Below are 27,267 nucleotides of genomic sequence, written 5' to 3'. Positions count from 1 at the left end.
GAGGGATCCCATGAGAGTGCTCAGGTGCTCACCTCGACGATACAGATAGCGAAGATCTGTCTCTCTCACTTTACCTCTCTTTTTATTTCCGAGCGACTCCATCACTTCTTGTCAATGTCTGTGGTTCACCCTCTTTAAGTTAAGCTGACTTCCTCCACCCTCTCCCATCCTTTCATCTTCACCATCTGCGTCTCCTGCAAACTTGTGCGGCCTTGTGCACGGCAGTGTGGTTTCAGAGGAGGATGCACAGCGCAGTAAAGGGGAGATGGGGACGCTGGGGCCTCTTTAAATGCCTAATCTGTTGCAGTGGGTGTGTGTGTGGTTGCTGTTGGGCAACACCATCAGCCCCTGGACTGCTTATCTGTCAATGAGTCTGCCTCATTCAGGTTTAAAGGACGACTACAACACTTTTACACATGAAGTTCAGTTTATTTGTCACAGTTTTATTCAGCTGGATGTTCAAAGTCTTCTGTGGCTCTATACATAGAAATGAACCCTGATGGTGTCAGGGTTCAATAGATATGATAGAGCTGTATTATGGGATATGTAGGATCCACATTTCTTTTAATCTGTCTTGTGTAAGTGTCTCTGGAGAAAATGGGCTTAACAAAATCGAGATAAATACACAAATTAAAGCGCTGCATTTGAATATTTCCCCATTTTAGAGTAGCAGTAAAAGCATTGATGCCCACCTTTAACAAGTTGTCATATTGTAGGTGGCCCCAACAATGCATTATATGAGTTTATGATGAGCTTATTAAAGTAGCTTACTATTTTTTCACATAAAACCTTGCTTTATCAGATCATTTTAGTGGAATACAAGTACACACATATTCAGATCCTTTACCCAAGTAAAAAGTAACAATACCTCACTTAGAATAGGGTGTTATGGTATTATATATCCCATATATACTTTTGGGGTATCACTGATGCATTTAGCTATGATAGTACTTGGTGAACTTGGTAAATGATCTTGTTGTTACGATTCGCGCAATGAGACAAGGATGGTTATTTGAGATAATAATAAAATCATTGTAATTGACTATATATATTCTGGAGAAATGGCGCCATCGTGTGGCGTTCAGTGGCAGCGCAAGTTATCGGATGGTAGCGTATTACGCAATCGCACTACTTTTTTACGTAATGACGTCAGTCCCTACGTCTCCAGCGAGCCGAAAATGGCGGAGTACCTGGCATCCATTTTCGGCACAGAGAAAGACAAGTACGTTTTATTGAATATGTATTGCAGTGGTCGCCCAAACGATTCATCTTGTCATAACTATGCGTGCAGCGGTGCTTCTTCTTCGCCCGCTGGGCTCAGTGTGTAGCCGCAGCGCTGCTGAACGCTGCAGCCAAGCTAACAGTAGCCACAGGAAGCTAACTCCGAGCTAACACATTGAATGAAAGTCAGGAAGGAACCTGAGATAACCTGCAGCTGTGTGTGCGTAGAGTCACGTTATTAGTGCATCAGTGTGATCTATTGAATACAGTATTGGTGTAAATTAACTACCAGTTGATATTGTCTAGTTCTAATGCTAAACACAAATTCATCACTAATATAAATACACTGTGCAACACTACAATTATTATGTCTGTATATATAATATTTTAGTGATTGTGAATTTTTCACTTATTTACTTATTTTTAGATTTAATATTCTTTACTGTTTTATTATTATTATTACTGATTTATAATACTTGTTTTGATCTTGTTTATGTCTCTTGTTGACACTATATGTGTGTGTGTGTGTGTGTATGCACATATATATATATACACACACACACAACTATTCTGTCTGTATAGATAATATTTTAGTTATTATGGACTTTTTAACTTATTTTTATATTTAATATTCTTCACTGTTTTGTTATTATTACTTATTTATAATACTTGTTTTGATCTTGTTTTTTTACTATGTCTCTTGTTTGCACTATATATATATATATATATATATATATATATATATATATATATATATATATATATATGTTATATGTACACGAATAAAGGATTATCTTATCTTACTCAGGTAGGTAACAAATGTATGAATAATACATTTTTCTTTTCTTTTCCAGGGTCAACTGCTCCTTTTATTTTAAAATTGGCGCGTGCAGACATGGAGACCGCTGCTCGAGATTGCACAACAAACCGACCTTCAGCCAGGTGAGGATCCCATCAAAGTGCTTCTCCGACAACACTGTGACATATCGCTGTTAACGGTAAATAGGCTGCGTTCGTGTAGCGCTTCACCGCAAGGAGCTTTAGATATGGACTAACCCCAGACACAATCGCCGCTTTCTCCTCAGGATGTTGTGCCTGCATATCCATCAAAAGATCACAAATAGCACAAACCTGAACAAGCAATCAAAGGAGCCTGATCACATGCTTCTTTGCTCTTTCTCCTGCAGACCATCTTGATCCAGAACATCTACCGCAATCCACAGAACAGTGCACAGACGGCCGACGCTTCGCGCTGTAAGTCACAGATTTGTCAGCCACCTCTCTTTTCTACATTCTTTGCTCGCGTACAACAACAGATGTTAGGTACTGCTTCAGCCCTGTTAACTGGAGACCCGGGTTGTGACCCTATAATCTTCCAAGTATCCCAAATTGAGTTACTCGTCACAAACACCCGCTCATGGTTCTTCCACTCTCTTGTGTAGTTGAGTTTTGCCAAAACACAAACCGCTCTTACCGGCTGTGCTGGTGATAATGAGATGTTTAGAGCCGTGTGTGCAGTAAACATGTGGCCGGTCTCATCGAGCTGAAGCAGTGCCTCTCATACAGGTAAGTGTAACTGACTTGTGTGTGTTTTCCTCCGGTGCCCCATACGTGAATTACACATCCAGTGAATTTTTAAAGCATTCAGTCTGCCATTCAAACACGAGACATCCGTAACTTCAGCGTCGCATGCGACCGGTGAAATGTCCTTTATCAGCACCCTTACAAGATGATTTAAAATGACCTCTTGGTTTAAATATAACCGCTACCTGTGGACGTTTTATTCTTTCGTGTTTTTTTGCTTTCATATCTTGAATGTTGCGTGCGTGTTACGCAATTCTGGAACAATTTGATGTTTTCAAACAAATGTTAGGATACCGCTTGAGGCCATTCACTTCCATTCAGTGCCTAATTATACAGACGGACAACTCGTAAAGACTCATTTATCAGCCGGTAAATGTGTTCCGTTATTGTGTAAGAGTAACTTACAGTTTGCATTGGAGCAGTAAATGATATGGGTATAAAATCATAAATGAAGTTTGCCGTTTCTTCGAATGCATGAATTAAAAACACGATTTTGCAAGACAAAAGTGGGCCGTTTCAGCTTGTATACAAACGTATAACCTCACTATGTGTTTGGTTTCAATTCTTTGACCGTCTTATTGTCGCTCGGCATATTCATGCTTCACTAAATCAATATGTGTGCCTTAGCCTCTAACATGAGCCAAGAATACGCATGTAAAGCCCATTTTCATTCAACTATCTGTAATATTATTAATAATTTAAAAGAAAGCAAAATGCTAGAAGTAGAGGGAAAGGAGCAAATATCTTAAAATATTAACCAGTGAGGGGAAATAAGCTTCTCTTCCAACAACAATAACAACAACAACAGAGTGGCCATTTCTGAGATTCTCATCCATCACATAATTAAGACCCGGAACTGACGACACCTAATACCGCAGGGACGCAATTCTAATCAAACATTTTTCCTCCTCAGCTCTTTATTTTGGTTGATTTATGTCACAGAAGTTTACGTTTTGTATTTCAGACCATTTCCCTCTTGAACATTTACCTTCATAACCTTCAAAACTCTGCCCAGTCTGCTGATGGTTTGCACTGTAAGTTCTCCCTTCATCTGCAGGACCCTCCAGCACTTAACTTACTGTATCACACCTCCCCACATAAATCTGGCTTAGCGTAGGAACATATCCTCCAGAGAGGCCTGAACACCAGGCCGCGTGCTCTTCTGCACGTTTCAATCGAACTTTAGTGTGTTTTGGTGTCAGGTCCTTCATTTTGCTGATGTGTTAGACCTCAAAAGGCAGAATGAACTGACTGTTTCTGTGTTCTTTGCTCCACACGGAACACTTTCACACCGAGCACACCACCTGATTCATTGAAGCAGGCTTCTACTAGTGCTGTCCTTCGACGTAGCAAACTCTCCTCCATGTTACAGCCAAGTGTTGTCATGAAGCCGGGGGGGGAATAGTCCAGATACGTTCTGTGGTATCACGTCATGACCCCCCATGCACATGATGTACACATACTTACACAAACAGATCATTTCAAAGTAAAACCAACTAGGAGGAAAAACAAAACATGGTCAGCTCTAGTTTTTCATTTGCTTCCGTGAAATAAGTTGGGAGAGAGTAACATACAACATACAGACTCGCCACCTTTTCAGTGTTTACAGGGTGTGACAATCATAGCGAGACGTATCATGTTTATGTTGCCACAGTTCAGATGTGTTTGCTTCTGCCACCGGTGTCGCCCTCACTGTCCCTTGTTTTGTAGGCGCCGTCAGCGATGTGGAAATGCAGGAGCACTACGACGAGTTCTTTGAGGTCAGTGACCTTTTGTGCCGCCGGCTCGCCTTCATTCCACATGTAGCGCGATGTGACTTGGGAAACGGCGCTATCTGCCTTTCTGCAGGGCATTGAGGCTCAAAGGGTTGCCAAAATACATTCAGTTTGTGCCAACGCAAGAGTTAATATTTACACGGGAGGGATGTGCAACAGCTGCACTTACACATGAGAGATTACCTTCAGTTTATTCGGTTTTTATATCATTCTGTAACTTCCCTGTGGTGAATGTTACCGTACAATTAAAACTCGGCAATGAAAGCCTGTTTTTCAACTCGCGTTTGTTTTTCATTCCCGATACAGGAGGTGTTCACGGAGATGGAGGAGAAGTACGGCGAGGTGGAGGAGATGAACGTGTGCGACAACTTGGGCGACCACCTTGTCGGCAACGTCTACGTTAAGGTTGGTAATCGGTCTGAATGTATCCACCGGGGAGAGGTGGAATGGTGTGATTTTTTAAAATGTCACAAAGCTTCTATCGTGACTTCATCCTCAGCCGTCCTTGGTGATCTTAACCCCGCGTGCTCTCTGTGTAGTTTCGTCGTGAGGAGGATGCAGAGAAAGCCGTCACGGACCTGAATAATCGCTGGTTCAACGCCCAAGCCGTCCACTCGGAGCTCTCCCCCGTCACTGACTTCAGGGAAGCGTGCTGCCGCCAGTATGAAATGGGGTGAGTGACACCTGGTCAACACTGATATGTCCTCGAATGTAAAGTCCTTTTTAATACAATGAATGTGATTTTATTAAGAGTGCTGTTGCTGTCCATGTGCGCTTGTTTGGGTGGGGGGAGAATAAGGATCATTATGTTCTACTTGGTGGGCCAACTTTTCCTCTTGGCAATGCTTCACCATATGCAAGCCAAGCAAGTTTAACCCTAACCCTGTCTTCCTACAGAGAGTGTACCCGGGGGGGCTTCTGCAACTTCATGCACCTGAAACCAATATCGCGGGAACTTCGAAGGGAGTTGTACGGCCGCCGCAAGAAAGGGTACAGCAATATCCGAACGCTCAATTCAATTCAGTTCAATTCGGATCTGTCACTTCATATTTTTTCCTCTCTCCCACCAGGAACCGCTTGGGATCGCCCTCCCGGGAAAGACGCTCCCGCTCGAGGGACCGGCGGCGGGAGCGCGAGAGGCCGAGACGGTCGAGGGACCGAGAGCGCTCTGGAAGGTTCTGAAAGAAGCCAAGACCGACCCGATGTCCTACCACACACCCCCCCCCCCCCCCCCCCCCTGACCCCAGCAGTGATGACAAAGTTATTTTCTTTATCGGTGAATCGTTGGAAGTGTTTTTCTTTTATTCCCTTTTTTTAAGACAAGCTTGTGTCGCTTTCTCAATAAAACAGATTTGTAACTCTGCACTGGCACCGCTTGTTTATATGAAAACGAGGTTATTTCTTATGGAGAGACCTTTTATATCAGGACGGGGCTGATTATTGGTAAACTGCATGCAACATGGGAAAGATATTTATATTAAAAAGTTCTTTATTATACTGATGATGATGGTCATTTGCTGCTAAAATGAGCACCAGTGATTTTTCATATCGTCAATCGTCACCTCTCTCTCTTATTACTCTTAATCTTTGGACAGTCTTCAAACTGGTACAACTGTTAACGGCAGATCAGTCATTTTAGATTTGCATCAACAGTTTCAATGCTTACATGACAACTTGTTTTGTTTTATTACACTGTGAATGATGCAATATTAGCTAAAGCCAATCCGCCATGCCTTTTCCCCAACTACCTGTTCAAAGTCTATTCGTCGGTTAAATTTACAAATGTTTACTCGTTGAAGAAAGTTGTAACTAATTGGGTTATTTGATGAAGTCTTAAATTTACAAATTGCACTGAAAAATATGGAAAAATAACTATTTCTCATTATACAAGAATTGTTTCACATCCACTAATATCAATGTAATCTGAATAAAGTTTACCAAAACTCTGTTATAAATTCGCGAACTTTGCTAAAAATAACATTTACGTGATATATATTATATGCGTGTGTATATGTGGTTAATATTTTGGCACCAACACATGAGAAGCGCTCAAGATGTCATCTGCGTCAGAAGTACACGCAGTAAATAAATGGTTTCCCCAAATCCCTAATTGCGAAATCTTTGCTCTGATTGGCGGAGCAGACCAAACAGACGCCCTCGCTGCAGCCAATCAGAGACGGGCGTAAAACTTTGAGCACCTCCCCCTTCGTTGGATCCACGTGTGTCTTTGTCAGGAGGCTCCACATTGTTGTACTGGCTACGCGTGCACACCCGAGTCCTCCGTGATTTCTATATTTTACAGGAGTTATTAAATCATAAGGTGAGTGGGAATTAGCAAATAGGTGAGATGAATGCTGAAAGAAATATGTAATTGATACATCAAATCACTGTGATGCTTGGTGACAGAGTCTGAGAATCTGATGCAACATCGGAGCTGCGCAGAAACCATTTTTTGTTGCACCGTTTGTCAGATATTCTGGTTTTGCTTATTTTCTGCTTTTTAAATCCGCTGCCTTTTATTCTGACATCCACTTTTCCTGTGGCATTACTACCGGATGTTATGGCTGTCGCGCGGTTATAACACATGGCTGCAGCAGACTGTAAATGTGACCTTTTATGTTGATCGATAAAGCGATGAATCCTTTGCTTTACAACAGTGACGAAAACTCTTATTGTGTCTGATCAGCAGTTCAAATTCCAAATAAATGTATGTTATTGCAAAAAACGACAAAAGAGCAGCAACATATTTACATTTTATCAGCTGGAACCAGTGAATTATTGGCATTTTGCACAATTACTGTACGACAGGATTAGTTAACATTCGGAAAAAAGTTTTATATTATAAGAACAAAATAGACGATGATTATTTCTTCTTTTGATCGACTCATCGTTGCAGCTTCATGATAGCATCCTAATTAGTGTTCACACTTCGTTGTTATCTGACAGCTTTTAATCACAGTAAGATTACCTGGTGTCTTGCACGTGAGCTCCAGGCTACGTGCTGGTGGGTTTCCAGGTGTGTGTTTCCTGCTGTTTTAAATCGTGTTTTTTACTGCCAGCATTCCTGCTGCTGACATTTTGTCCCCCCATTTGCCATGGCTGAGTGAATATCTATAGACATGCTCTTCCTGTGCCATTGACCAAGCTGATATATTGCTGCTGGCAGAGCAGTTGTCTGACCATTTTGTTTTAAAAATCTACTGCTGCCATTTTCATTGTGCTGTAAGAGCTCTGAACATACCAGATGAGATTAGAAACGCTCCAACAGAAGCAGGTGAAGGGAGAATGTTGCCAGGCTCACATCAGGTGATTTCAGTACTGTATTTCTTCAGCCTGGTTGGAATTTGAGGATTAGATTCTTGAAAAAGAATCAACTTCATCCTTGTTAAACCGTCTGCAAGTCTTTTCTGCCATGCAGCCTGGGCTCAGTGCAGCATCTGCTGTCACTGGAGGATCACATTGCCCCTCCCTGAACCCTGTATGATCACCAGATACCTACTCTTTCCTACATGTACCTACATGTGGTACATGTACCTACATGTACCTACATGTGGTACATGGCCCACCTTAACAAACAGTGACACGTCTAGTGGCTGCAGAGGTCTGATCTCAAGATAGGAAACAACACGTGTGTTGGTTTCAGTGTCTTTTTATGTTAAACAGGAGTCAAAGTATAACATTGCATTTTAACGTGCGTCACTGACCCTGAAGCAGCATGTCTCAGGGCAGTTTTCTCTCCCACGGAGAGCTCTCAGTGTGATGATTTAACCAAAGAGGGCATCTGGCCTCGCTGTGTGCACTGTGTATTAGTGAAGGTTCACCTGCTGCGCTTTTCTGCCGGACAGAGAAACCCAATGCACGCATTACGAAGTAACGAAAACATCGATGGAAAACTGTGCTGGCGCTTAAAGATCTGATTTGTTATCGATTTAACCTGCAGATTATCTTGTCAATTCATCAACTGGTCAGTAAAATACCAGATCAAAAGTAAAAAGAAACCTTTTATGAAGCTCAAAGTGAAAATCAACTACAGATCCACACAATTTAGAAGCTGGACCTGGGGATTTGTTTGCCTTTTTTTGCTTGATAAATGATTTAAACTATTAATAAACTACGCTAATAGTTGCAGTTTTATGTCGCTTTTCCACTTCAGTGCGCTCAGAATGAACTCCCGTTTGCGATTATGTTGAACATTTAGTCACGCATTTGTGACTTTTACAACTTTTTACAACCGGTAATGACGGACGATTGAGTCAGTTTCTGTTTTCATTCACAAACACAAAGATAATGAGAGGAAGATAAATACACCTCTGCACATTTGACATGAGCAGTATGAGTTTTTAGCTCTTAATACATAAAATGAATGATGCAATATTGGCAAAAGCTTGATCAGAAAATCTTCTGGGACTTTAAACTACTTTCAGTTCTGTGTTGTTTTTTTTTTAAAGATTTCGGTGATGAAAGCAGAATCTACTTGACTCATTTCTTAGTGTGTGGGAGAGCAAAGGGTGTGGGGGAAGCTGCCCAAAGCACCTGGTTAAGCATGATGAAGCTGTATTTATTGGTGCTGGGATGACTCAGCGTTAATGGAAGAAGGGAGTGCTTCGGTGTTTTCCACTGGGTGCTGCTGACATGTGGTGCCATATCGATGTGGTGAGAATGAAATATGAGCCTCGAAACCAGTCGTATGTACATAAATGTACATAAATGTCCTCTGCTTTGTCCAGGGTAAGCCATGCCGTCTGTCCCCTCAACCAAAGAGAACGCCGTTTGCCCTCACGCCGCCAAGCTGCTCACCCACACCAACGGGGAAGGCAAACTCCGGGAGGATTCGTTCCCGCTGAACGGCGTCGACGTACAGAACGTCCCCGCTGAGAGGAAATGGATCCGGCCCGACCTCCCCAGCCGCTGCACGTGGAGCCTGGGAGCCTCGGAAGCCGAGTCCCCTCACACACAAGTCCCAAGGTTTGGTGGTTTGAATGTGCACTTAAAATGTCAGCGTTATTGTGCATTACATTGCTTTGTTTGAACCGGTGGCGTTCAGCTTCTCCAAAGCCAGGGAGTGCCTCAAATCAACTCCTCAGACCAGAAACGAGTGTGAACAGGTCTTCTCGCACGTTCTCCTCCCAGAGTCGTCCCTCCAACCATTCTGCCAAACATCCTGCACAGGATCGGTGACACTCCCCTGGTCCGCATCAACAAGATCCCCAAAGCGTTTGGACTCAAATGCGAGTTATGTGAGTCAAGCCCAGACACATTGTCCCATCAGACAGTCGGTGTGACCGTTGACTCATTGGCACGAAGCAAACGCGCAAGTGGTGGGGTGAGACCTTTTGAATGGAAGGCCCTGCCGGTTGGAATGCATTATTTAATCTGATGGAATAAAACTGTGTGTGGTTTGTAGTGGCCAAGTGTGAGTTCTTCAATGCCGGTGGGAGTGTCAAGGACAGGATCAGCCTGCGGATGGTGGAGGACGCCGAGGCAGCCGGCCTCCTCAAGCCTGGAGACACTATTATAGAGCCCACCTCTGGAAACACTGGTAATTATCTGCACGTGTTGCTATGGGGGGGGGGGGTATTTAAAGGTACAAGTGGTATGTTATTGAGTTGAAAGGAGCGGTGTTGTAAAATGTGTGTGTGTGTTTTAGGTATTGGATTGGCCCTGGCTGCAGCTGTAAAAGGCTACCGCTGCATCATTGTCATGCCTGAGAAGATGAGCATGGAGAAGGTGAGTTCTCAGTCATATTGAAACTGTTACTCTTGCATTCTGTTCTGATCAACCAAGTCCTCACTACTTCACACACCATGCTTTGGCAGATGATCCTTACGAGACAAACCATCCAGTTCATGTCTTATTTGGTCACAATGGCAATTTTGCTCAGATTCTTCCGTTTCTTTTTCTCCACAGGTGGATGTCTTGAGGGCACTTGGAACCGAGATCGTCCGCACACCCACCAGCGCTCGCTTCGATTCCCCGGAGTCTCACGTCGGCGTCGCGTGGCGCCTTAAAAACGAGATCCCCAACTCTCACATCCTGGACCAGTACCGTAACCCGAGCAATCCTCTGGCCCACTACGACACCACAGCTGAGGAGATCCTGGAGCAGTGTGACGGTACGAGCAGCTTTTACCCACCACACTGTCGTGATTGTGAAATCTTGAAGATTGTTGATATCTTGTATTTGTCTCCTCAAGAATACAAATGTACAGTTTGTTGCCTCTGTGTAAGTATCTTTTAATCCGCAGCATAAACCTGAATTTTCTCTTAACTCCTCCCCCTCCTTAAAGGTAAACTGGACATGCTGGTGGCAGGAGCAGGAACAGGGGGCACCATCACAGGCATCGCCCGCAAACTTAAAGAAAGATGCCCCAACATCAAAGTAAGTTATGTCTGTCCAGAAGTCAAATACTCTCCGGTTTCTAACATCATATTGCTGACTGTCTGTTGAGCTGCTCGTCGTTTACGAGTGGTTTGTGTGCTGTCTGCAGATTGTTGGTGTTGACCCAGCAGGCTCCATCCTGGCGGAGCCCGAGGAGCTGAACAAGACCGATAAGACCCAGTACGAGGTGGAGGGCATCGGGTACGACTTCATCCCCACCGTGCTCGACAGATCCGTGAGTCCCAGGAGCCTCTTTTTTTATTTTCTTTCCTCCCTTTTTCTTGTGTCACAATGTAATATTTCTTTTTTTCTTTTTGTTCTTCAGGTAGTTGACACCTGGTACAAGTCAGACGACGACGAGTCCTTCAACATGTCGCGCATGCTGATGAGAGAGGAGGGCCTGCTGTGCGGTAGGTCGCTCAGGTTCCCGCCGACACAAATGCCAGACGAGCCGGCGAGGTCATCGAGGTCAGCTCACCTTTTGGCTCTTTTTCTGTCACAGGTGGCAGCTCTGGGACGGCCATGGCAGCTGCAGTGCACGTCGCCAAAGAGCTGAAGGAGGGCCAGCGCTGTGTGGTCATCCTGCCAGACTCCGTCCGCAACTACATGTGAGAATCCCCACGTGTCAAACCATCACACGGTCTATATAGTGATCCTCCCCCAGGCTTTTACTGGAATATTTACAATATTTACAATAATTATACTGACATTCATGGTTAAAGCAGCACCGACATCTGGGGAGCAGACTGCACTTATATCCTTATGTGTTTCCCCTGTAGGTCCAAGTTCCTGAGTGACAAGTGGATGATCGAGAAGGGCTTCCTGAGTGAGGAGGACCTCATGGTGAAAAAACCATGGTGTGTGTGTGATTACAGGCTGTATTCTCCTCTTGTGCAAACCCTCCTCCATGCTGTGTCGCTTTAAGACCCTCTCATTTCTCTCGGTTCGCCAGGTGGTGGAACCTGAAGCTGCAGAGTTTGAACCTGTCCGCCCCGCTCACCGTGCTGCCTACCGTCACATGTCAGAGGACCATCAAAATCCTGAAGGAGAACAGCTTCGACCAGGCGCCCGTGGTGGACGAGGCTGGGTGAGAGTCATGCAGAAATGCTGCATGTCTGGACCTTTTGTGTTTTGTTGCAGCGCATTGTTGTGCTCTGCAAAGGCTTTAACTTGACCGTGTTTGTGTGTGTGTGCAGGGTAATCCTGGGCATGTTGACGTTGGGGAACATGTTGGCCTGTATTCTAGCTGGGAAGATCAAGGTGTCAGACCCCGTCAGCAAAGTGCTCTACAAGCAGTTCAAACAGGTCAGACACTAACTGAAACATCTCTGTTCGTGATGCGCTCGGGATGTTTCCTAAACCAGTGATTTTCAACCTTTTTTGAGCCGCGGCACACTTTTGTGTATGTGCCTGTATGAGCTGTATGGGTCCCTAACCCAGTCAAGGCATTCTGTGAAGGCTGAAGAGAAATAAAATGACAACTTCTCCTCCAGAGTTTTCAAATGTTTGCCAATCACCTCGCACATTGCAGCAGTGTTGCCATCCTGCAGTTTCTCGGTGAGTGGGAACATCTCAAGGTTGCCACGCTGCACATGTTGTTGCCAGAGCTGCACCTTTAAACGGAATGCGTTCACTTTGTCAGTGCTTGTAAGCAGGTTTTCATTTCGGCCTTGCATCCGTGTGTTCAGTTCATTCAGATGATGAAATATATCAGCCAGGTATGCCAGCTTTGCACACCACTGATCACTTGCAAGCAGCTTTGAGAAATCGGGCCTCTCGTCTGTCAGAAACACTTTAAGTTCCTCTCGGAGCTCATACACACGGGCCAGCACTTTGCCGCGCGACAGCCACCGGACCTCCGTGTGGAGCAATAACACTTTATGTTCCGCTCCCATTTCCTCACACAGAGACGCAAGTAAGCGAGATTTCAAAGGTCGCGTCTTCACAAAGTTCACTAAGCGCACAACATCATCCAACACAGGACCTAGATCTGCTGGTAAGGTCTTTGCAACGAGGGCCTCACGGTGCAAAAAACAGTGCGTAACAGTAACAGCTGGGTTTCTTTCTTTGACCCTACTTACGAAGCCTTTGATGCGCCCGACCATGGCTGCGGCTCCATCAGTGCAGACACCTGTGCAGTTTTCCCACGTAAGCCCGCTTTTGTCAAGATATTCCGACGTGACCCGAAATAGTTCATCTCCTGTTGATTTTTCTGGCAGTGCCTTGCAAAATAGGAAGTTTTCTCTAATGGCTTCTCCATCCACAAAACGCACGTTGGCCAAGAGCTGACAATGTCCACTAATATCCGTCGACTCATCAAGTTGCAAGGCAAATTTCTTACTGATGCGCATCTTTTCCAAAACAACAGTTTCTATGTCCGCAGACATGTCATCAATACGTCTGGCAATTGTGTTATCTGAGAGAGGCACTTTAGCGATCTCTTTGGCCGCGTCAGGGCCGAGCATCTCATTCACAATGGCTTTACAAGCTGGCAGTATTAATGTTTCTGCCACGGTGTGGGACTTTTTTGTTTTAGCTACGAGTTCAGCAACAAGGTAGCTACATTACTTGACCACAAGTTATTGTGGCGACCGTGGCTTACTTGGTAGAGAGGGTTGTCCACCAACCGAAAGGTCACCGGTTCGATCCTCGGCTGTCCTGTGTCGAAGTGTCCCTGAGCAAGACACTGTACCCCTAACTGCTCCCCGGGCGCCTGTCATTGGCAGCCCACTGCTCCCTACATATACAGGGATGGGTCAAATGCAGAGAATAATTTCCCCACTGTGGGACTAATAAAGGAATGTTTCTTCTTCTTATTGTTCGTTTTATTTATTGTCCTCATTTTTTCTTAGATCCGTCTGAATGATAATTTGGGAAAGTTATCCCGCATTCTGGAGACTGACCACTTTGCCCTGGTGGTACATGAACAGATCCAATGTAAGTACATTTTCACAGCCATATACACACACTTCCTTCATTCAAATGCCCTCATTTCCCCGAGCTCTCCGCGCTTCTGTCTTGAGCCCCAAAATCTGATAAACTAAAAGCAAAATGTTTAGCTTTGGCTCCCCCCAGTGGTAGTGTGGAAAAACACACTGTAGCAGAACAGCAGTGCACCGTCTTGCCGTCTTTCTCCTCATCTTCATCCCGCTCTCCTCCGTGCTGTTCTTTCACCAGACATGACGGACGGCTCTCCGTGTCTGAAGCAGATGGTTTTCGGGGTGGTGACGGCCGTTGACCTGCTCAACTTTGTCACGGCCGGGAAAAGGAGAGAGCGATCCATGTCGGAGTCCACCGACGAGCTGAACTGATCCAAACCACTTGTACATTTCTCACGCTTGCACAACAAACGCAATAAACAGCTTGGTAGATGTCTTTTAAACATGGCAAATAATCTCGTGAAGGTTTTTGATTGAGGTTGCCTGTTTTAAAAAAATAATAATAATAAATAAAATACATTTGAACTGGAGTCTTAAGCTCTAATCAGCAAAATGTGTCTTTACCACGATGTCAACGTGTTATAGGGTTACTTATTATTTGAAACAGTTCATTATTACTTGGTTGTAGTGCTCAAAACAAATCTTTTGACATTTGTAACGTGTAGAAAGTTTTCTGTTTTCTAGGCATCTGTATCTGATTTATTCGTCTGAACACTACAAGATGGTTTCGCTGTGGCCTTCCATCAAACATCAGATATATGACAGGATAGTATAAAATCCACATTAATTTTATTTACAAAGAATAGTAGATAGCTGTACATACGCACATTATCTTTCCAGTGCTGCTTATTTTCATTTGTGCTGTGCAAACACAAAAACAGTAACTCATGCGGATGGTAATCTGATTCATTTCAAATCAAGTGGCGTTCTTACCTTTTCCTTTTTCCACAGCACCTGTGACTTAACTGTGATGTTGTCTTGACTATTCAATCTAAACTGTGTCTGAAACGTTTTGTATTGCATAATTTTTACTCAATGAATGTGTATGATTAAATAAAGCTTAACGGAATTATTTGACTGCTTTCAGACAATTATTGTCTGTTATAAATTGCGCAAATATATAAAGGGACATACTGAATTTAATTGCATTGATATAGTTGATAATATAATTGTTAAATATGATTGAAATAACTTTTAAAAGTAATGATAGTTGTGTTTATTCATTCAGATGTATGCACTTTAGTTTTTTGACAGCAGAATGGCTCTAACGGCCAAGTTTATGATTTTTTATGAAAGTTTATACGACGGGACGTGAACGCTAATATTAACTCATTAACGCGCAGTGTTTGTGTCTGCCATGTGGTTTGTGGCGCATGTAATAGTCACCTCTTAGTACCGTGTTGGCGGGGCTTAATTTGAGGCCGTCTATTTTAATTGCGGAGTTCACACTCCGCCCCTAACGAGCTCCTCTCCGGTGCCCGCTGGACTAGTAAAGGAGCAAGTTCCTTTACGTTGGCAGTAGCCAATCAGCGGTGTCAATACCGCTGCGATGTATGTGTGTTGTGGCTGCTACGAGCAAGGCTAGACGGGCAGTATGGCGGAGGAGGGCAGTGTGTACGAGTTAGAGGGGCTCGAAAAACAGTTGGACAGTTTGTCGAGCAGTTACTCAAGTGATGACATACGAGCCGATAGTAAACCGTTCTGCTCTGACTTTTGCGAGGTAAGGAGCCGGAGCCGAAGTTGGTGACAGGCTTGTTGTCGAAGATAAGAGCTAGGATATGTTAGCCGACTGGCCGCTACACGGCTAGTATTTAGCTTCTAGCTAACGAGCCTAGCATTAGCTTCTAGCTAACGAGTCTAGCATTAGTTTCTGGCATTTAGCTAACGAGTCTAGCATTAGTTTCTGGCATTTAGCTAACGAGTCCAGCTTTAGCTCTTAGCATCAAGCTAGCTAGTCTAGCATTAGCTTCTAGCATCTCGCTAACGAGTCGTTAGCATTGGCTTCTAGCATCTAGCTAACGAGTCGCAGTGGCTTTAAAAACAAATGTATTGCGGTAACGCACTCTAACATATATGTGTGTTACAACCTAGCCTTAGATTCAGATTACACGTTATCGAAGCCAGTCAGTAAATCTGTCACAATATGACTGATCGTTCACTGCACAACTAGCAAGCTAAATATGCTAACCCAGCTAGCCCAGAATTTTCCTGCAAGTTTAGCTTAGTACGCCGAGTGTTTACCAAACTGTCGACTGGACAACTTTTACGCACGTCTGTAACACGTTTGGTAATCGTTTCTGGGATTTAGCTGATGTTAGCTAATCTCTCACTTAAGGTTGTCATGCAATTAGTCGCGTGCATTATTATCAACTATTTTGAAATAAAGCCCAATCTGTCTTAATTAAATAACCATGCAACTGTACGATGTAACCTCATATGATTGTAACATAATTTCTGGTGTCACAAGATGTCCTCACACTCTGCAGTTGTCACAATGCTGCGATCAAGTCGGTGCATCTCATGGAAAAGTGCATTTAAATGTCAGTTGTCTGGCTTTGTTGGTACATCTTGTACATACTGTCACTGAATAGATTTCAAATTGACAAATAGTGGAAAAATAATCAAGTCTCAAGATTCCTGTTGACAAATCCAAATTCATATTTTGCTACTGAGCTAATGGCATGCTATTCAAACATTAAATTTGAGATGTAGCTCTGTATGAAAACATAGTTTGGATACTCATGATGGTGAATTCATCAGCTCGGCTTTTTAAATATAAAATAAACTGAAGATGCAATGCTTCATAACTTACTGCAGTTTAATTTAGTAGTTTTACAGCTTAGACAAAAACCTAAATTGATTTGTTTAAAGGTTTCCAGTGGCGCTCAAGAGTGATGGCTTGGATCTCCACCATTAGAGGGCAGCATATTGTGTTTTAGGGATTTGACAGATCAATCTTAAATATTATGTAAAGGAGCAATAACTGTCCTATTGTAGTTGCAGGCTGTAGTCAAAACTGTGTTTAAGGGGTTGTAGGGCTTCATGCTTTGAAAACAATGGTCCAAATCCCCAATATATTCGATTGACAATGTTCTAAAACTGAGAAAAGCAGGAAATCTTAATATTTTAAAGGCTGAAAACAGAATCTTTTGGCATTTTTGCTTAAAACTTTGACCAATCATTGCAATGCCAATTGTTTGCTGTTGATAACACGGCGTAAATGCTAGGCTGAGGTACCTACAACTGCAGTTAAAACATCGAATATCAGCACAGACTTAAACATGCTAAATGTTACAGGCTGGTGATTGTCCTCGTATTCTTGTCTTTGTTTTGTCTTTTCTTCGTGCAGCTGGTGGAGGAGTACGCCACTCGCTGGCAGGTGCCGCTGCCTCAGCTCAGGATCCTTGAGATAGCTCTCCGCTACTTCGCTCGAGCCTCCACCTTCTTCACATCAAACTGTGATCATGTGCTCCACACACTCAGTAGTCTGGCCTTGTAAGTACAGAAGCATTGTTAAAATGTATTTGTTGAACTGTTGTTCCTGAACAAGATGACTTCTTGAATTTATGCCAAAGCGTCTCACTTCGAGACTCCCTTAAGAAAGAAAGTAGAATGGAAGTATTGTGTACGGTTGTTTTCTTGTTCCTGGTTTGTTCAGTTTTGTCTTCAGTCCAAGTTTTACATCAGTTTAATTGTGAATGAATGAAACCTTTTATTGCCTCTTGGGGAAGTGGCCTTGCACAATGAGTCCTCAGAGAAGCACACATAACACATCAGACAGTACATACCCCCCTGTAAAAACACATTAGATGTTGATAAGACATTTATGATACACTTTTGTTTTTATAAAACAAACATGCTTGGAAATAATCAGGGTAAAGAAAAAACATTCAAATCCATTATGAACACAAAACAACAAGAATATTCACATCTACAGTATGTGTAACCTTTGTTTTTATATATCTGTCAAACATCTCTAATAGTCCTGTATATTTGGGGACAGTTGATGGCAACGTTTTTGGAATTGGAAGTTGATTGTGTTCCTTGGCTCGAGCAACTCAATTTGTGAGCCAGGAAAAACCCCTGGCATGCTGCCAGCTGTTGACTCTTACTCCGCCCATGATTCCTCCATCCCGTCTCCCCAAGGTTTCCCTCTGCTTTCCAATTAAGTGCATTCCTCTGCCTCTCTAAGCCGACTAAATATTAATCTGAGTACTCGCAGAAATGCAATTCTTTGTGGAACTGTTTAAAAAAAAAAAAAATGTTTTAATGTGGATTTGTAGATACACGCCAAACAATTTTGATCTCCTCACAGGAGCGTTTTTGAGTTGCTGCTGTTCTTTGACCAGAAGGAGTTCCACCAGGAGCCACTGAATCACTTCACTGTTACATTCCAGGTGAGCATGATGTGCAGATCCATTCAGAACTTTATAGTAAGACAAGGTGACGGTTCTCTTAATATATTCATTGAAATACCAGCACTTTGTGAAGCCATTTGTCCGCATGCTCTTTCAGGAATGTCACTCGGCACTCGCAAGGCATCAGAATGTTCACTTGCTTCAGGTGGAGCGTTTGGTCCGGGGTGGTGGGCCTTGGGCCGGCCCAGCCTTACAGGCAATCCTCAGTGAGTCCAGTTTACCTCAGAGTGACGGTAGGTGACATGGTGTTGTGCATCAGTAGTAGTACCACTGATTTCAAAGGGTTTCCCTTCAATTTCTAGCGGAATTGCTCCTCCAAAGTGCTTAAAAATAGTTTGATCCTTGTTTCTTTCCTGCTGTATCAACGCAAACTAAAACCATACCTCTCTCTCCTCTGACTTCTTGACGGTACCTCAGTGGACGGGTGCGTCAGCTCTGAGCTGCCGGTGTTCTTTGAGCTCCGGGTGCGCTACCTCTTATCCTGTGAGCGGGTCGACGAGGCCATGGCCCTGGCTAGGTGTTGTGCTCGGCATCCCACGGCAGGACAGCACTTGTTCTTCCTCCAGGTCTACCTCACGTGGCTTTTCAAAACCTCACAGCACGACCGCCTTCACAAAGAGGTGGGTGGAGTGGCTGTTGTATGCGGATGACTTGCACGTCTTTCAGAAAAATTGCGAGAGCTACCACACCATTATGTATGCGATCTATCTGTGGCTGAAACTGACGCTTTCCTCTTTTTTTCAGGCGGCTGAATTTAATGGTAAAGATGCAATTCATATCATCTGTAGTTTGGAGTGTGAGGAAAAGGATGAGTTGCTACTAGCCCTCAGCAGAGCCTTCCTCTCCCAGCAGCTGTGCAGGGGAGACATGCACTATTTGTGGTAGGTGAACTTAAATCTGATGCTAATGTGAAGTCGGTGTATAACACCAACTCAGTCCTCCGCATTTAAGAAAGCATTGAGAGCAATTTCTAACTCTGTCCTTTGCAGTGATCTTGTCTTCATATGGAGTAAACTTCACAGTCGGTTGAATACATCCAAGCAAGCTCTACTTGAGGAGAGTCATCGGCTGATGCTGTCTGCGACCAATGTCAACTCAATCTTCCCATTCATCAGAGCCATACTGCAAGAGGTGAGAGACTTCAACTGCCGTGTAGATTTGTTTAGATGCATTGATATTCAATCTGTTGTTTGTATCTCATTAGCTGGGTGAAGATGGCATCCAGTTCTGCGTGGAGCTGTGTGCTAACGCCCTGGGGTCTTGCCTTCCCTGCGACGTCATCACCAAGTCCCTAATCTACAAAACCATCGTCGGCCTGCTGCCCAATGACCTGGAGGTTGCCCGGGCGTGCGCTCTTCTGATCTTCTTCCTCGAACGCACTGTCGAGACCTACAAGCTGGTGTACCTTCTGTACATGCATCCTGATCAGGAGTACCACGTGGAGTACAGCCCCATCAAAAATCACGTTCGCTTTGAAACCCTGCAGGTAGAGCACCTGTTCAACAAATCGTGACATTAAAAAAGGCAAAGTGTCGGTTAAGACGAGCATTGTTGCTGGTCGTGAATCCATATTGTGGTACCAAAACGTTTTCTTTTCCATCTCTCCTCAGGTCTTGAAGAAGGACCTGTATTTTGACCCCGAGTTTTGGAACCTCATTGCTTTGCGGACCAACTGTTTGAAGCTGATGAGCGAGAAGGGGGTTAGTGGTGACCTCGAGGAGATCATGGAGGACAAATGGATCCGGAGTTATTGCGCCAAAGAACCTGCTTCCCGATCAAGAACATCAGCATGTCAGAAAGGAAGTGAGGGGGCAGCAGCTAAAAAGCGTCACCATAAAGAGGACAGACGTCACGACATTGACGCTGCATCCAAGACATTAAGGGTGGGCCCGGGAAAAACACGGCTACATGTTGACCACACCGGAAAGAAGAAAGGCAGCCGTCGGTCATCGTCGCCTGAACCTTTGAGGCGTTCATTTTGGCAGCTAGACAGACTACAGGACAATGTAGCTGTTGGGTATGGAGAACTTCGACGCACGACACGACTCTCGGAGAAGAACCCACCGAAACGGAGGATTAGACAACCCAAGTGGCTTCTTGAAGACTCAGGAAATCTCGAGGAGAATAATGTTCTTCCAAAGATCAAAAAGCATGGGTTGAAACATCAAAAGCACCATGGATCCAATGCCGTAAAGGGGTCAGAAACTGTTGAGCTCAAACACAAACCTTCAGTAAACTCTCATTTAATGGCAAACAGCAGCAAGCACCAGAGGGGGTTTTCATTGGACCCACGCAAACGAGCCACCCTTCCTCAAGTAATCCTTGAGCTCTCCCTACCAGACAATGAACTGTCGGGAAGGTTTAATGAGGACGCTTGCAACAGACCGAGAGGTTTCCCTCAAGTGCTTCTCTACAGACCGACAGTGAAGGTTCCTGCCTCGTCCGAAGCTGTGAAGACCGTGCACCACAAAGAGGTGATTCTGAGAGCGCGCGATGCAGCCATGTTTGCACAACAGTTGCACTGTTACGCTCGGCGGCCGAAAGGGAAAGGTGTCGGGCCCAATATTCAAGGCTCCGTTTCAACAATCACTCGCTCCTCAGTGCAAGGAAGTCCACCAAAGGATCCAGAGAGAGAGCTTTGTGACAAACCTGCTGCTGAGATTGAAGGTGGAATGGCCTATCACACATCAGAAGCAGCAGACGTTACAAAATCCCCAGCACTGGAAAAAGTCTCACGAAAGACATTTTCAGAAAGAGAGCCCTCTGAGAAGTCTGCTGCAACTGCAACTGAAGTTACAGAAGCCCCAATGTTAGAGAAGGTCCTGCAAGCTCAAACCATAGCTTCAGCAAGAGAGCTCTGTGACGAGTCTGCTGTTGAGATGAAAGTCACTATTGCCTCAACAGAGACTAAAGTGACTCCGTCCCCAGGTTTAGATAAGGTCTCTAAAGCCGCGAAACACGCTTTTAAAACCACAACTTCAGCTGAGGTCTCGCAAACGTCACCTCTGGTCAACAATCAGATGTTAGTTCTTGATAAAATCCCTCCAGTCTCAATAATGGCCAACATCTCAAGCGTTGGCGCTGCTGATCCCACGCAATCACAATCTCAAGAACTGAAGTCACTCTCTTCTCAGGCTGAAACTGGCAAAGATCCTGTTGCAAAAGCAGACGGCCCAGAGGTGCTCACCGCTGTCGGCAACAGCCTCTCTGAGGTGGACGTTACAGATGTTTCACCCAAATTCCCCAAAAGACACGTGCCTTGTGAAAATGACACGGGTGGAGGAACAATGGGCACTACTTCTACAGATCGGGACAATATAAATGGCATATCTGCTCTGACATTAGTAACCGAAATGGTAACTGAACTTTCACCTGAGGCACTTGCTCGAGATCTGGAGAATCGCAAACAGCCAGCTCCAGAGGACGGTACCTCCAAGGAGCCAACATCTGGAAGTAAATCCAAAGTTCCTCACAAATTACAAACTACCTCCAGCTGTTCTGTAGTTGCTGATGTGCAAGGGAAGGAGGAGGGAACTCAGGATTTTGATCCAGAAACGCCTGAGAACGGTGATCTCCCAGAATCGGAGGAATCCAAGTTGGATTACTGTTGTACCTTCTGCAGCAAGGTGTTCAAGGGAAGTCGTGTTGTAGAACATGCTATGTTCCATTATCGTAAGGATGAGTGCATGTTCTGTGGGACGATGTTCAAAGATGATCTTCTGGCCATGATGCACCTGTCTGACCACATTGAGAAGCTGAAGAGGATTAAAGAGTCGGATGGTAACGATGTCCAAGAGACCAAAGATACCTCTGCCAAAGCTAAGACCACAAACGTGTCTTCTGGGCGCCGCAGCAGTGGGAGACAGAGGAAATCTACTGACTGTCTTAAATCAACGAGCCTTCCACATTCAACCCCATCTGGGTCCAGACAGTTGAGGTCCAACGGCAAGCCAGTGGATGAAAAGAAACAAAACACGTCAAAGCACCTTCATACTAAAACTCCTGATCACAAGGTAAACGGGCATATTGGGAAAGAGGAAGCGCTTGACAGACCGAAAAGGGACACCTTGACCCCGGAGGCTAACCCGCCACTTACACAGCAGGAGACCTCTGATGCAGCTGTACACTCCAGGTTGCAGGAAAACCAAGATACCGAGATGGATTCCTCAGCACAGGTGGACAGAGCGGTCAGCTGTTCCGAGAAGACAGAATCCCTGCGGGTCCTGAACACAGCCACCAAACAAAGTGACAAAGGTGTGGAGGAGAAACGTGTTGACCCGCACGAGAACGTTTGCTGTCCTGTGGAGGGTTGCGGCTGGTTAACAGACCTGTCGAAAAAACGCGTTGCACTCCTTTACCACGCTCTGGAAGATCACTATGGCGAGGTCGAACCTTTAGAAGTGGCGTTCCGTGTAGGAAACGGCAAATGCAGCAGTTGCATGAGGGTCATGTGGAGTTTTGAGCATTTTCAGCACCACGTTGAAAGGCACAGACTCTCTCCTCGGCATCCTTGCCTTCATCTGGGATGCACGTCCAGGTTCAAAACTGGAATAGAAATGAGACGCCACGCCAGGAGGCACAGTCCGCTGCAGGCAGTGTGCTGCGTCCCTGGTTGTTCTCAGCTATTTATCTGTCTCTGGGCGCTGAACCTTCATGAAAGAGAGCACTATGCTTCCAAACCCACCAAACCAGACAAGAATGCAGAAGAAGAAACGGGTGACAAACAGGATAACACGCCGGATGGAAAGAAACAGCCGGATCATAGGCCAAAAGATGCTACCGCTACTGTAAATACGACCGAGAGTGTGAAGGCTCGTTTATTAAGAGGAGAAGCTACACACAACTCGCCTACAGAAAAACAAGCTCTTCTTCCCTCAACTGTCGGAGCATCTTTGTCCAAAGAGGAGTCGAATGAGCGAAATGAGTCCAAGGATTCTCACGTCTTGAAGAACCTTTCTAACAAGGACACCTCCTCACAGCCCGCTGGCCCTAATCTGAGGTTAAGGCAAACATTAAGGAAGGTAACAAATACAACCAAAAGTCACAAAGTCATCTCGTCGTCGTCGTTAAAACGGAAAGTCAAAGTGAGGCACAAGTTCAAGAAGAAGCAGGTCAAAGGAAACACAAAAGGTCCCAAAAGCAGAGGGCGTCCTCCGAAGTCGAAGGAAGCCGTGCATGATGAAAATACGACTTCCGGTCCAATCAATCAAACTGTCCCAGAAAAAAGTGCTGAGCTTGCAAACCCCCCTAAAGCAGCAGAGAGCTCGGATGTTGGCAACGAGTCAAAAGAAGAAGAGCAGGTCAAAGGCGGAGGCGAAACTACAGAAACGTCGATTAACAAATCAAAATCTAAGAAGTCAATGAACAAACCGATGAAGAATACTCGCGTTAAACAAAAGGGGATTTTACATAACACCCCTTCAGCTATTAAGACAGCAAACAGTTTAAATCAATCAACCAGCACCACCTCAGCAGACAAAACACACAAGTTAACGGCTAAGAAACTACATAAAGTGAAGAAACGCTCCGCTCCGAAAGAAAGTCAAACGGCTTCTTCAGACTCCAGCAAGTCAAAGAAGCACAAGGTAACAGATGGTGAAGCCAGCACAAAGACGGTCAAGAAGAAATGCCCTCTCAGAGAACCAGAGGCAAGAGCGGAAACCACAGACTCGACAACTGTGCCTGATGTCCCAGCTGACGGTTTAAACGAGAGAACTGCACCACCAACCACCTCAGGAGAGGAAACACAAGAACAATCCAAGAAGTCACTCGTGAAAACAGAAGGAAAGAAGGAAACGGGGGCTCCCGGTGCTTCTTCAGACTCAGGCAAGACAAAAACGAAGCACAAGGATATTAATAAAGAGGACAAGAAAACGCTGAAGAGGAGACCGAACGCTGCAAGCACAACATCTGCTTTGAAAAAGAAAGCCACGTCCAAATCTGGGCATCAACGGGTTGAGGCTGGAGCCGCAGTAGAGAGCTCTCCTAATGCAACAGATGCAACTCTTTCCTCCGTCCCTGCTGCCACAGCCAGCGGCTTAAAGGACACGACTTCTCCCCCCGCTGGAGAGAACGCACAGAAGGTAACAAAAAAGGAAAAATCCAAGAAATCCCACATCGCCAAAAACTCCGACCCCAACGAAGCAAGTAAGAGGCGCAGGAATGTTCCTAAAGACGGCCACACAGACATTGTGAGGAAAACACGCAAAGTTCAGATTGTTCGATCGCCGCCTGAGAAGCTGGAAAAGTCACAAACTGACGTCCAATCGCTCGCTGAGGTGAAAGCAGAGTTACTCTCTGTCGGGGAAGAGGGAAAAACGCCGCAACCTACGATCAGCAACGCCGGTCACTCTGTCATACCGAACGGACAGGCCGCCAGGGAAGATGCTAAATCGGCCGCGCTAAAGGACGCGCTTGCGGGGTACAGCAGCAGGCCGTACAAGCGGCCGCCGCCTACAGCGTACCTGGACGAGAAGTACATCACCATGCCGAAACGAAGGAAGGAGCTGTCCTCCTGCTACTCGTCTCAGACGAGCCCCCCTCCTCAGCAGGCCTGCGTCACAAAGACTCCGCAGAGGCAACGCTGCGCCAACTGTTTCGCAACCTTCAACAGCGCCGAGGATCTGCAGAGTCATCTCCAGCTGCAGAAGTGCTCCAACCTCTTCGGATTCGACTCTGACGACGAGGGTGAGTCTGCGTTGGGAAGTTGAAATCTGAAGAATGACAAAGACAAACCTGATTGTGATTATCTATGGAAAAAATATACCAAAACTTAGATATTGTATATTAATAAATGCAAGCACAGAAGGTACATTTGTTAAACCGTGTTATTGGGTAGTTGTGTCATTGTTCTCTCTTTTTCCTGTTTCAGGTAACTGTTTCATGCCGAATAAAGTCAAAGTGAACTGACGTTTTGGATGCAGAACAGACTGAGCCGTGGAGCTGCATGGAGGCACCGGGCGGATCAGAGCTCTCTGGACGACTTGTTCATCTCTGTGGGCAACGACGCGTTCGTCTGGAGGCTTCAGAACTGAAAAAGGGCTCACCCGACTTTCACTGCAGCGTGTGCCTGTAACGGACACGTGAAACAGCCAATCACGCAACGGAGAAACTGAATCCCAGTCGGACCGTCGGCAGAACAGCGAGTACTGAAGTGCCTGCTCTGGAACGGCCGCGCTGTTTCCAGCTGCTTCACCTGGTATGGAGATTAAGAAGTGTGGCTCGAAGTCGGGACTCTTGAAAGCTGTGAAAACAAAAAACACTGACGCAAGACGACAACGCTGCTCCTGCTGTCACTAGGAGACATATTTTTCACATCAGTAAGCCATATAACGCCATTGTTTGCTTTTTGCACTCTCGATTCCTGTCTGCTTCAACTTGACGTGATGGAGATTGTACGACGATTGAAGCATCTGAAAGTCCTGCTATTTTAACATCTTATGGTTGCATATAATTTTCTACATTTTTTGAAAAGTTGCTGTGTCTTCTTTCAGGAAATGTTCTGTGTAATTCTTGTTTAAATACTAATTGTATTTCTTATATCCCTATGGGCTTTATTGGGTCTGTGCTTGTCCTCTCCTTGAGTAACCAGTAGGGGGCGCTGTGCACCAATCTCTCTGTTAACATTTCATTTTTTTTCAAAGCACAAGATGTTATGATTTGCTCTCCACTGGAGGGACTTGGCTTCTCTTCCAGTCACATCCACCGGGCTCTATTTCCTTTAGCAATAACTACCACCAACTACACTATGATCATATTCAGTTTATTATTCGCTGACATTCTGGCTCGTATTCTATTTTCTCACTGAAACATGTTGACTGAACTGTCCAAGACCTTAGAAACATTGTGATTTCTCTTCCCTTCAAAGAGAAAGTAATAAACAACTGTTTAAAAGCGTTACCGGGAGGCCCCAGGTTATATTTATTTATCTTTTGTAAGTATTTGAAGAGTTTCAATCGCGTATTGTATAAGGCGGGTGTTGGAGCTGGGGTTTATATTTTGTTCTTGAAGTAAAAATAAAACTTATTTCAAACGGAATCTTATCTGTTGGACTTCCAGAATGATATCCGACACAGCGGAGAAGTGCGCGCTTTCATCCCAGGAATGAGCAATTTATTCCGAAAGGAACCGTCAAATTGCTCCGGAACAGATAAGACGAGACAAATCCTCACCTCGTGTCCGTCTCACCGATGCCAACGTGAAACTACTTAAAAGCTAAAACAAGAGGAACCAAACTGCCACGGGTGCGTTCTCCACCATGTGTTTAACCATGCTCGTGACATATTTGAATTTAAATGAACTAGCAAGGACGTTTTAATGGTTGTTTTCTGTGTTGCATGATTGTAAGTAAGCAGAGCAGCCAAACTTGCGCATGACTGGAAAAACCCTCGGCCATTGTGCGGCCATTGTGCATGATTAATGGCGCAGACGAGACGTCACGAGACGGGCCAGACAGAAAGGCGATCTCTTTGTTTCCATTTGAGTCGATGTTTATTGTGGTAGACGCAGAGGAAGAAAGAGAGACCCACAAAGAGGCGGGAGAAGAAGAAACCGGAGGCCGGGAGAAGAAGAAACCGGAGGCCACGGGAAGAGTCAAGTTCCTCCCCACAGGTGTGCAACTTTTCACTAGATCGTCATTTGGAAACATGAGCAATGCAATTCTTTAAAGGAGTGGCAGAATGTGTTGTATGTATTAAAACAGAGAGCAACAACATATGACTTGTCAAATTAGCACATTGTTTCTCTTACAAATGAAAAGTTTAATTCATAGGCAATAAAATACACAATTGCTCAGTTCAGTACATTCAGTGCTGCTACAGCCTCAGTTGGTCTGGTGTGAGCGCAGAACATGGTGGCTGATTGTTATCATATATATATATATATATATATATATATATATATATATATATATATATATATATATATATAGTCATTTTAGCATCCCATGATCGT

General features: G+C 44.7%; 3 protein-coding genes across 7 annotated transcripts; all 3 read left to right on the top strand.

Annotated features, from left to right (window-relative positions):
• Positions 1-4: 4 nt before the first annotated feature.
• Positions 5-5,943, top strand: LOC306797228 (splicing factor U2AF 35 kDa subunit-like; the record flags this gene model as incomplete). 5 transcript variants are annotated; one of them, XM_079296474.1, is made up of 8 exons in its annotated part: positions 5-24; positions 2,076-2,163; positions 2,409-2,475; positions 4,516-4,565; positions 4,887-4,985; positions 5,120-5,253; positions 5,478-5,570; positions 5,651-5,943. In XM_079296474.1, 8 exons carry the CDS (start codon positions 11-13, stop codon positions 5,760-5,762), a joined length of 657 nt encoding a protein of 218 aa, XP_079152600.1. In that variant the 3' UTR covers positions 5,763-5,943. The 5 variants fall into 5 exon arrangements, with proteins under 5 accessions (XP_079152600.1, XP_079152602.1, XP_079152598.1 ...); XM_079296476.1 differs by lacking the exons at positions 5-24; positions 2,409-2,475 and adding exons at positions 1,168-1,222; positions 3,770-3,839; XM_079296472.1 differs by lacking the exon at positions 5-24 and adding an exon at positions 1,168-1,222.
• An 845-nt stretch (positions 5,944-6,788) lies between these two features.
• LOC306797062 (cystathionine beta-synthase-like) lies at positions 6,789-14,961 on the top strand. Its single transcript, XM_079296243.1, has 15 exons — positions 6,789-6,900; positions 9,308-9,545; positions 9,711-9,817; positions 9,985-10,119; positions 10,228-10,307; positions 10,488-10,692; positions 10,867-10,958; positions 11,068-11,193; positions 11,284-11,368; positions 11,461-11,566; positions 11,738-11,815; positions 11,911-12,045; positions 12,155-12,263; positions 13,811-13,895; positions 14,136-14,961. Exons 2-15 carry the CDS (start codon positions 9,316-9,318, stop codon positions 14,267-14,269), a joined length of 1,707 nt encoding a protein of 568 aa, XP_079152369.1. The 5' UTR covers positions 6,789-6,900; positions 9,308-9,315; the 3' UTR covers positions 14,270-14,961.
• A 530-nt stretch (positions 14,962-15,491) lies between these two features.
• On the top strand, positions 15,492-26,284 carry LOC306797458 (uncharacterized protein; the record flags this gene model as incomplete). The annotated part of the gene is made up of 10 exons (XM_079296824.1): positions 15,492-15,617; positions 17,247-17,392; positions 18,213-18,294; positions 18,413-18,548; positions 18,733-18,935; positions 19,060-19,196; positions 19,305-19,446; positions 19,520-19,801; positions 19,926-25,002; positions 25,187-26,284. 10 exons carry the CDS (start codon positions 15,492-15,494, stop codon positions 25,222-25,224), a joined length of 6,369 nt encoding a protein of 2,122 aa, XP_079152950.1. The 3' UTR covers positions 25,225-26,284.
• Positions 26,285-27,267: the final 983 nt, after the last annotated feature.

This window comes from Melanostigma gelatinosum (assembly GCF_949748355.1).
Source record: "Melanostigma gelatinosum genome assembly, chromosome: 24".
Classification (NCBI taxonomy): Eukaryota; Metazoa; Chordata; class Actinopteri; order Perciformes; family Zoarcidae; genus Melanostigma; species Melanostigma gelatinosum.
Note: the sequence above shows the minus strand (reverse complement) of the source record. Positions and strands in the feature narration are given on the sequence as shown.